Here is an 11,604-nt window from a genome sequence, read left to right on the forward strand (position 1 = left end):
TTCAAATCCTTACCAAAAGTTTATCTCGAGTCTTGGGTTAAAAATAGAAGAATCACATCCAATCGTTATACTGATCGGTGGTTTGTCATCATCTTTTAGGTAATGATATAATAGTGTAAAGATTATCTTTGACAAAGTCACAAACCTCTGGTGTATCACTATTTCTTAATCTATTGGATGACAGTCTAACCAAATAAAAAAATAAAATGTAAACATCTGAGAAATACACTTGCTTCTTAAAAACAAGTTACAACTGATCTCCTTCAATTACAAGAAGGTATACAAAAAACCCAAGAATTCAACAATATATAGAAGCCTATTTGATTGCTTTTTGCAATTATAGTATAGGCAAAAAGTCTTAATTAAAAAATTCAAAGAATCTCTATGAACTTCCATTCTATGTTATGTAACTAGACTTACCAACAACTACAATTAAAGAATTTACCCTCCTTCAATTAGACAGTCGTATCAGGTACTCGGTGAAACAGTCGATTTGTGCGCAAGCTGATCTGGATGCACCGTTATCGACAAAAACTAATATTGATGATAAGCTCTTCCTTTTTTCAAGTCCTAGCTTGGACCATAGGAGAAGACATTGGAGAGTGAGGAGAATTCATGAAAGGAGAGTTCATGAAATCATCCAATCTTCTAAAAGATAAACTAATTTCAAGTTTGTTCCTCCTGCATTGTTTCTTGGATGCAACTTCAAGTCCCTTATTTTCTTTAAGCACAAAGTGCCTAATTCTTCTCAACGCAACTCTCATAGTTTCATCATCCATATTAGCAAAACAAACTCTAAACCAACCAGGCTCAGAGCAATGAAATGAACAACCAGGAGAGACATTGAGTTTCACTTCATTAATAATTAAATGCCAAAGATCCAATTCATCTTCAAATGTTGGCTCTTTAAGAAGCCTTCTCAAATCCATCCAGAAAAATAGTCCTGCATTACTCTTCAATGTGCTAATTCCAACTTGAGCTAGTCCCTTAGTGAACAAACCATGCCTTTGTGATAACCTCACTGAGCTCTTTGCGATAAAATTTTCAACGAAGATGTCATCCGATAACATGGAAGCAATCAATCGTTGTGTTTGTGTTGAAACGAGCCCAAAACTTGACATTTTTCGCGCAATATTCACAACAACATCATTGTATGAGTAAATGATTCCGACTCTGAATCCAGGGAACCCTAGATCTTTCGACAGGCTATAAATGATGTGCACTAAATTTTCGTTGCATCCAACAACTTCCTCTTTAACTTCCGCGATACTAATGAAGGAGGGCTGGCTAAACGCGGTAGCAGCATAGATTTCGTCGCATACTAGGTGGATGTTTTTGTCATTGATGAATCTTAGTATGTCTTTTAATGTTTCCCTGTCCAAAACTGTGCCCAATGGATTTGATGGATTGTTTATGAGTAATCCTTTGACTCTGATGTTAGATTCTTGAGCTTTCTCATATGCATCTTCTAAGGCTTCTTTTGTAACCTTGAAATTGTTAGAACTCTCACAAACAACAGGATAAAGTTGTACTCCTGTTCTCCACCTCAAATCTCTGTCAAATCTGCAATACATAACAAGAATTAGTTACAAAATTCATCGCTAATTAAGCTATCACTAAATAACTAGTAAGTAGCTAACATGTTTTTTAATAATCCGTCGCTAATTCATAGATTAGCGACGATTTTTTGTTGTTTAGCTATTGAAGTAGTTTGTCTATCTGTTTTTTAGTGACGAAAATGTAGTAAAAGATTTTGTTACATTATCTGGTAACTTAAAAGATAGTTGTAAGTCTGTAAGTGCCCGTTCATGATAAGCGAGATAAGTAACCTAGAAAATAAAGCAAGTAACCTACTATAACAGATTAAAATACACTGATAACATAAATATTATTTACATTATGATATATATCAGTTGTAAATCCAACTTAATTATTCATTATTCAACTTTTCTATTTTTTTCCCCTCGCATTTCTTAATGTTTTCCTTAGCTTAGAAAACATTGCTTTATATGGGCATCATGTTTAATAGAACTATGATCTAAACAGTCTTTTGACTTGAATATTGCTATGGAGGCCAGTAAAGTCTTCTAATATGCTATTTAATTAAAAGTCTTCTTATCTAAATATAGTTACAGATGGCTTTGGGAACAAATGATAAATAATTCACTATGGTGGAAAAATAATCAAAAGTTAACTTTCTCTCCAGATCTCTTGAGTTTTCTTTGACTTTAATTTTGGGTCTATGTTTCTATAATTATGGCTGCTTTTGGGGGAAAATAATAAATAATTCATTAAGGTCCAATCTAAAGGTGTCAACCGGTTAAACTGTAACCGGTTTAACCGGTAACCGGAACCGGTTAAACCGGAACCGAACCGGAACCGGTTATACCGGTTAACCGGTTCCGGTTAACCGGATATTAATTTACCGGTCCGGTTCCAAATTTTTTTTAACCGGAACCGGTTAAACCGGTTAAACCGGAACCGGAACCGGTTAAACCGGTTAAACCGGTTAAAATTAAAAAAAAAATAGTATATATATTAAGTATATATTGTATATATAGTAGATATGTATACATAGTATATATATTAAGTTATACTTATATATATATATATATATATATATATATATATATATATTAAGTTATGCATATATTTAGTATATATATTAAGTTATACATATATATAGTATATATATTAAGTATATATTGTATATATAGTATATATATTAAGTATATATTGTATATATAGTAGATATGTATATATAGTATATATATTAAGTTATACATATATATAGTATATATATTAAGTTATATATTGTATATATAGTATATATATTAAGTATATATTGTATATATAGTATATATATTAAGTATATATTGTATATATAGTAGATATGTATATATAGTATATATATTAAGTTATACCTATATATATATATATATATTAAGCTATACCTATATATAGTATATAGTACATATATACATATATATAGTATATATATTAAGTTATGCATATATTTAGTATATATAGTATATAGTACATATATATACATATATATAGTATATATATTAAGTTATGCATATATTTAGTATATAGTACATATATATACATATATATAGTATATATATTAAGTTATATCTATATATATATATATATTAAGCTATACCTATATATAGTATATAGTACATATATATAGTATATATATTAAGTTATACATATATTTAGTATATATATTAAGCTATACCTATATATAGTATATAGTACATATATATAGTATATATATTAAGTTATACATATATTTAGTATATATATTAAGTTATACATATATATAAGTATATAGAGTATATAGTACATATATATTAAGTAGTATATATATTAAGTTATACATATATATAGTATATATATTAAGTTATACATATATTTAGTATATATATTAAGTTATACATATATTTAGTATATATATTAAGTTATACATATATATAGTATATATAATAAGTTATACATATATATATAAGTATATATAGTATATAGTACATATATATAAGTATGTATAGTATATATATTAAGTTATACATATATATAAGTATATATAGTATATAGTACATATTTATATATAAGTATATGTAAGTTATACATATATATAGTATATATATTAAGTTATGCATATATTTAGTATATAGTACATATATATACATATATTTAGTATATATATTAAGTTATACATATATATAAGTATATAGAGTATATAGTACATATATATTAAGTAGTATATATATTAAGTTATACATATATATAGTATATATATTAAGTTATACATATATTTAGTATATATATTAAGTTATACATATATATAGTATATATAATAAGTTATACATATATATATAAGTATATATAGTATATAGTACATATATATAAGTATGTATAGTATATATATTAAGTTATACATATATATAAGTATATATAGTATATAGTACATATTTATATATAAGTATATGTAAGTTATACATATATATGTATACGAAAAGCACTATTCTGTATTGGTGACTTGCTGTTAGGCTGTTAGTCAGTAAATATTTAAACTTTAATTATAAAGTTGTATAACATATGAAAATATAGCTACAATATACAAATAAATACTATAATATATATATATAATACAAAAAACAAAAATAAAATAGATTTTAATCACTCCAAACCGGACCGGTTCCGGTTTGAGGTTTAAAACCGGTAAACCGGAACCGGTTAAACCGGAACCGGTTAGGCGGTTCCGGTTTTGGAACCGGAACCGGCCGGTTTTCTAACCGGTTCCATAACCGGTTCCGGTTCCAACCGGTTGACAGTACTAGTCCAATCTAATAAAAGGTAGATGTATCTGATCAGTCTTTTGTTTATGGTCTTTGTCACTTAGGGCCAGATAGTCATTTAGGTTGCTATTATAGGACCTACTTTTTTGTTTCTTGAACAGAAGTCGTTGTATTCATGTCCCACACCAATAATTTACTTGGTCCAAGTATTTTAAAGAAGAGAATCTTATCTGTGTTGTGGCAGATCGTCTTGTCTTATTTTATAGTATGGCAGTATAATTTAACTTGTTGAGGCAATCAACTGGTCGTCTGTCTTATTTCTTTTAGGTTAGTAATTTCACTTATTATTGACGGCTATCTTTTACATTCTTTGAGAATAATTAATTCTTTTTTAAAAAAGTGAATTCTTACCCTGGATAATATGGTGTAGGAACTAGAAATGCATCACCAGGATCAGCCAAACAAAATGTCAGAGTTTCAATGGCTCCAGTTGCTCCTCCACTCATGACTATTCTTTCTGGATCAAATGTCACTCTATCTCCTCTCACTTTCTCCATGAATCTTGAAACAGCCTGCACATTTACAAATTAGTAGATTCAGAATTTGAAGTTTATGAATATGATACTTCTTGCTCGCCATTGAACTCACGACTTATTTATATACCACTAAATTCACAGTTTATTATATATACATATTTAGTGGATTTCTCAACATAGATGTAGAATTTTAGCCAAATTGCTATTGGATTCTGTCGAACCCCTATCAAATCCGCACTCGGCGAATCTAGACTATAGTGGGCAGTTCGACCGTGTCTAGCTCAGTTTATGTGTGTCTGAAGAAAAATTACCAAATAGTATATGGAATTTCCGTTGGAAAAGCTTCCGACGAGCCAATTTCCGATGGCCTCCTTCAAAAATTTCCCTCGGAAATTCGCATGTTTTTACTTGTGATTTATACATAAAGAATTAAATGACTGACTTTAAATGCTGGATTTGATCACGACTTGATTTCATGTTTCTCATACCTTCGTGAATTCTAGCAAGCCATGATAGTCTTGAAAAATAGCAATATCCTTAAAATCTTGAGCTCCTTCAGATGTGCAAATGGAAGCTTTTGGGTTATTGACTACCCATTCTTGGATTAAATCAAAGCAAAGCTGCAAAAACATCACAAGAAAACACAAATTGTTTAGTGTGTGATCAAGGATTGTATTGTGTAGAAATATCTATCTAAACAAGAAAAGGGAAGAGACAACGATGAGGCAGAGCCAAAATTTAAACTTAACAAGTCCAACCTCTCAGATTCTTAGCTTGAACAAATTATATTTTTGAAACTTTGGTTGAATGAAATATATGTTTAAATTTTATAGATTTTTTGTATACTTGTCAAAAATAAAAAAAAAAATAGCGAATTCCAACGAGTCCGTCTGAAATTGGCTGGTCGAAAACGTTGATGTTTCAACGGGAACGTTCTTTGGAAATTCGTGCTTTTTTTTAGTTGTGTATATTTTGTGTCGAAAATACTAGGTTTAGCTGAATCCATGAAAAGAGGTTTGTATATAGTGCAGTTTTCCGGCTAAGCGGATTCGAAGTTCAGTGTAAGTACTGTTTCACATACCTGATTTTCAGCAAGACCCATCTGAATAACACCTTTAGGATTTTGTGTTAGATGAAAAGGATCATTTTCATAAGCTTTCCAACCATCAAAATATGCTGAGTTTTCTCCATGTCCATCATTAGTTGCTATCTTTGAAAGAAGTTTCTTATTATTGCCTGAAATGAACCCCATCTTCTTAGTAAAACTCAAAGTTTATCAAGAAAAAATGAAGTGTTTTTTTTGGGAGGATAATTTGCTAGAGAATTTTTTGGTAGAAGTTAAAAAGTCTTTGAGATGTTAGTTGGTAGAATCGAGACGAAGTGATGGCCTATTTATAGACTTTGTTTCTGACTCCATAGATATTTTGTGGTAAAGAAATTTCCATGAAATAGAGTACTTAGACTTTAACAGGACAATTGTTTTTTGGAGGTATATGACTGCTTGATTAATTAGTCCGTAATCAATATGGTAATAGCGCACTAATGATGAACTGGGAATCGTCCCATCTTTAATTATTCTCCTAGCTAAGAGTTTAGTGAAATTTTCGCAGGTTATCCCTTTTCCGGATAGTTGTTTGGTAACTGATCTTCATTTAAATTCTTTTGTAAGGTATGAACTTTTTAGATCATATTTAAAGATCTCTTTTAAGCAAATTAAAAATATTACGAGAAAAATATTAGATTGCCGTCTAAAATTTTATAAGTTATTACAATCGTTAGATAACAATTCAATGTTTTATTTGTAACGTTGAGAAATATGTGAGAAAACATTAAACGTGAGTCTAAAGTTGTGCGGAAATGTAATTTTTCAAGGCCTGTATTTCCATAATTTTTAAAAATAAAGACAAAATCTAAATGTTGACCTGAAAAGGGGATTTCGCGTAAATCAATGACAAAGAATTAAAGTTTTATGCACGTGCACTCATCGTGTTAAAAATATTTACATAATTAGATCATTTAAAAAATAACTACAACACCAAAAAAGGACTTCTACTGCCTCGCTCTTTTCCATTTAAGCTGATTTAATTACGTTTGAGTGAAAAAGAGCTTGCAACTTAGTATATCAGAGTATTTTAACTCGGAAATTGGATTGAATCATGAACGACATTAAATGTGTAATAACATGTCGAGGATATGACCATTGCATGCCAACAAAAATATAAAGTATAATATAAGTATATTCTGGGCAGTTTGATTGCATTTTTTTTTTTTTTTTGATAAAAACTACATGCTAGGTTTTCGTCACACTCTTGTGGGATCGGATATGTATATTTTATAATTTCTTATTTTGAATTAAAAGAGAATTAGTAGGAAAATCGTACCTTATCTCCAATTTAATACTGCATCTATGACGATGATACAGAAAATAATTTGGTTCTATCCAAATTAAATTTGCAACATACATGTAACGGTATACCTGAATATTTAAGTCTAGAGAAAAATACTTAATATGTCACTAACACCCCCAACAGATATAAAGAAAATGAGATTTTAGTTATACATTGATGATGTAAAGAAATTTTATATCATTAATGCAATTTAATTCGTGGTTGTCATCTTCTTGAGCACGTGCTATGTTTTTGCTTAAACATAGAGTTAGAAATTGAATTAATTGGACCCACACGTTACATGTTGAAGGCCAAGGGTATCTTCAAAAATAGAAAAGAAATATGATTAATCCATTTTTCATTTAACTCGTTTGCAAACTCTCTAATAGTTATAGGATATGCGGTGGGACAATCTTTTCGTTCAAATTCTTCTCAACATATCAATCAATCAACTACAAAGGTAATTCACTAAATTCATTATACTACTCATTACTGTATGGATTTATCAAACTTTATCCACTTTTTCTCCAAAATAAATATAGTGAAGAATTTTCGATCCAGATTCCTGAAGTAGTTAGGGTCCGTTTGTAATTTTGAGGGGTTTGAATTTGAACCGTTCAAATTTCAGTCAATTAAGTGCATCTATTTCTTATTGTCACTTTTTTTTGTGAGTAGGTCTGATTCACTCACATTTTGTATTGTCGTCTTAAAACTATTAAGATGTTGCTCATGGCTTAAAGATCCCGGCAAATGTGATATTTCACGACATTATGTCCATTATTACCGCGCGTATAAATAGTGGTGAAATCAAGAATTGTGACAAGACGATTAATAAAGTCCAAGTGTGTCCCTCGGGGAATTCGAACTCATATTTTTCTTATGTTATGGGAATTATATATATATATATATTGCCAGCACTGAAGATATAAAAACACAATAATTAACGTAGTTCGGATCTATGTGATCCTAATCCACGGAGAACGACCGGCACTTTTGTTAATATTAAGGGAGAAAGTAAGTTACAAGATTGAATACTCATAGGTTCTATGTTCTGTTCTACTTAATAAATCCTAGCTAACATGTATTTATACTACTAGGTCTATTCCTTTCCTAGAAAGGATCTAAATCCCAATAATAACCGAAAACCAACAAAGAAAAAAGTTTTCTTTTATTTCTTTCCACTTTTGAGTAGGAATTGGCTTGAATATCTTCTCAACTTCACAATCTCCACCTTGAGATGAATTTCGAGCTTCCATATGAACGTCATTCAGTCCAATGTCTCTAAGCCTACGTGAGCTAACTCCGTGTAGGAAACAAGAGACACTAACCGAAACCTTGTACATACTAGTAGCTCTACCTTGCCCTGCCGTTCTCCATCCTGTCGTATCAGTTGATGCGAACTCCCGCCAAATTCATACAATGACTGAACTTGACAAGAGGAACCACCTTGGTCAACATATCTGCTGCGTTGTCCTTTGTGTCAACCTTCAAGACCTTAATTGTGCCTTGTTCAAAAACATCACGAATAAAATGGAATCTGGTATCAATGTTTGGTGCGATCATGAAATCTCTAATTTTTTATCAAGTGAATAGCACTCTGGCTATCACATTTTAGAGTTGGTTTATGTTGAACCCTACTCAATTCTGAGACCAAACCTTTCAACCATATAGCCTCCTTTACTGCTTCTACTGCTGCTATATATTCAGCTTCTGTTGTGGACAAAGCAACTATAGACTGGAGAGTTGCCTTCCAACTTATGGCACTACCTGCAAGAGTAAAGATATAGCCCGTTGTTGATCTCCTTCTAACAAGATCACCTGCAAAATCTGAATGCACGTAACCAAGGACCGAGAAGCCTTTATGTCTTATCCCACAGAAAGTTAGACCAACATTCGAAGAGCCTTTAAGATATCTCAATATCCACTTAATTTCTTCCCAATGTGTCTTACTCGGATTAAACATGAATCGACTTACCATACTCATTGCTTGAGCAATATCAGGCCGAGTGCAAACCATAGCATACATAATGCTACCAACTACACTAGAATAAGGAACTTTTGACATGTACTCCACCTCTTCCTTTGATTGCGGTGCCATCAAAGAAGAAAGTCTGAAATATTGTGCTAACGGTAAAGTAACGAGTTTACATTTATTCATGCTAAACATCTGAACTACCTTCTCAATATACTTTTTTGTGAGAGATGTACCTCAACGTTCTTCCTGTGAATCTCCATTCCAAGGATTTTCTTAGCTTTACCTAAATATTTCATGTCAAACTTCTTACTTAGAAGTTTCTTCAAATCATTCATCTTTGTCATACTATTAGCAGCAATAAGCATATTATCAACATATAACAGTAAATAACTATTTGAATCACCAGATACCGTCATGTGATATACACAGCTATCAAATGCAATTCTCGAGAAACCTTTAGTAATCATGAACGCATCAAATCTCTTGTACCACTATCATGGTGACTGTTTCAAACCATACAAAGATTTTTTCAATTGACAAACCTGGTCTTTCTTTCCTTCAATAAGGAAACCATCGGGCTGATTCATGAAGATCACCTCTTCAAGTTCACTATGTAAGAATACAATCCTGACATCAAGCTGATGAAGCTTCAAGTCATAATGGGCAACCAAAGCTAGCAACAAACGAATTGAGCTATGCTTCACGACTGGTGAGAAAATCTCATTGTAGTCGATTCCCTCCTTCTGACAAAAGCTCTTAGCAACCAATCTTGCTTTGTATCTATCATCTTCTACACCCGAAATGCCATCCTTTTTTCTGAAAATCTATTTGCAACCAACAGTTCTCTTACCCTTTGGTAGACTCACTAAATCCCATGTCTGGTTCTTGTGCAGAGACTCCATCTCTTCGGTCATGGCTAAACGCCGTTGATCAGCTTCACCACACATAGCAGCTTCTGTATAGCTTGAGGGTTCTAGATCCTTTATTTCCTCCTCGGCAGTAGCTAATACATAGGCCACAAGATTAGCTTGCGAAGGCTGACGATAATATTTTGGATTAGGCTTCGGAGTTCATTTGCCCCTTCCAGTAGCTATACTGTATGGTTCACCTTCAGGTACTACTGTTTGAGTTTCATTATCGGACTCCACCTTACTCACTTGATCCTCCTGCTCGGTGAGTTTCACATTTTCCTCCACCGTTTCTGTTGTAAGAACTTTCTGCCCTGTAAACTCAATAAAAATCTTTCCAGGATCAAGCATAGAGGCCTCATCGAAAGTAACATCTCTACTGATTACAAACTTAAGAGGATCTAAACTCCATATTCTATATCCTTTTACCTCTTCAGCATATCCCATAAATAAACCTTTTCGAGATCTACGTTCTAGTTTTCCATCACTTACATGATAATATGCGGGACATCCAAAGATTCCTAAGTACGAGTAATCAGACGGTTTACCTGTCCATACCTCATTTGGAGTTTTGAAGTCAATCGCCGACGCTGGAGAACGATTAACAACATAACAAGCAGTATTTGCTGCTTCCGCCCAGAACTCCTTAGGCACCTTAGCATTAGAGAGCATACGTCGTGCTTTCTTAAGAACAGTGAGGTTCATCCTTTCAGTGCATTCTGTTGTGGTGTATGACTAACAGTTCTATGTCTCAATACACCATGAATCTTGCAGAAATTGTCAAACTCTTCATTGCAAAACTCCAAGACATTATCTGTTCGAAGACACTTAATCTTTCTGTCACACTGATTTTCAATTAATGTCTTCCAGTTTTTGAAATTCTCAAAGGCATCACTTTTAGCCTTTAAGAAGTATACCCAAACCTTGCGTGAAAAATCATCAATGAAAGTAAGAAGATACCTCTTTCCACCCTTGGATAGAACCTTAGATAGACCTATAAATCTGAATGAATGTAGTCAAGTACCCCTTCGGTTTTGTGCTTGCCCGTGCTAAAGCTGGCCTGTTTCTGCTTTCCAAGGACACAATGCTCACAAAAATCAAGTGTGTTAATCTTCTTACCTTTTAAAAGGTTTCGATTGCTCAAACTTGCCAACCCCCTCTCGCTCATGTGACCTAATCTCATATGCTATATCTTAGCCTTATCATCATCTGATAACTTTGAGGTTGCAGCATTCGCAGTACCTAGAATGGTGCTGCCCATAAGTACATAAAGACCACCCTCCAATTTGTCCTTTAACATGACCAGAGAACCCTTGGTCACCTTGCAGATTTCACCTTCACCCACATACTTATATCCGAGCTTATCAATAGTACCAAGAGAGATCAAATTCTTTTTCATATCAGGAACATATTGAATATTAGACAATGTTCTTATGATGCCGTTATGACACCATGTACGGTCTGAACCAATGCCTGTTATTTCACATACTGCAT

General features: G+C 32.3%; 1 protein-coding gene across 1 annotated transcript; it reads right to left on the bottom strand.

Annotated features, from left to right (window-relative positions):
- Positions 1–215: 215 nt before the first annotated feature.
- LOC132609910 (1-aminocyclopropane-1-carboxylate synthase-like) lies at positions 216–6,212 on the bottom strand. The gene is made up of 4 exons (XM_060324117.1): positions 5,922–6,212; positions 5,329–5,460; positions 4,716–4,876; positions 216–1,563 (listed from the first exon to the last, which is right to left on the bottom strand). The coding sequence occupies exons 1-4, from the start codon at positions 6,090–6,092 to the stop codon at positions 564–566; spliced, it is 1,464 nt and encodes a 487-aa protein (XP_060180100.1). The 5' UTR covers positions 6,093–6,212; the 3' UTR covers positions 216–563.
- Positions 6,213–11,604: the final 5,392 nt, after the last annotated feature.

The sequence above is a fragment of the Lycium barbarum genome, chromosome 9 (genome assembly GCF_019175385.1).
Source record: "Lycium barbarum isolate Lr01 chromosome 9, ASM1917538v2, whole genome shotgun sequence".
NCBI lineage: Eukaryota > Viridiplantae > Streptophyta > Magnoliopsida > Solanales > Solanaceae > Lycium > Lycium barbarum.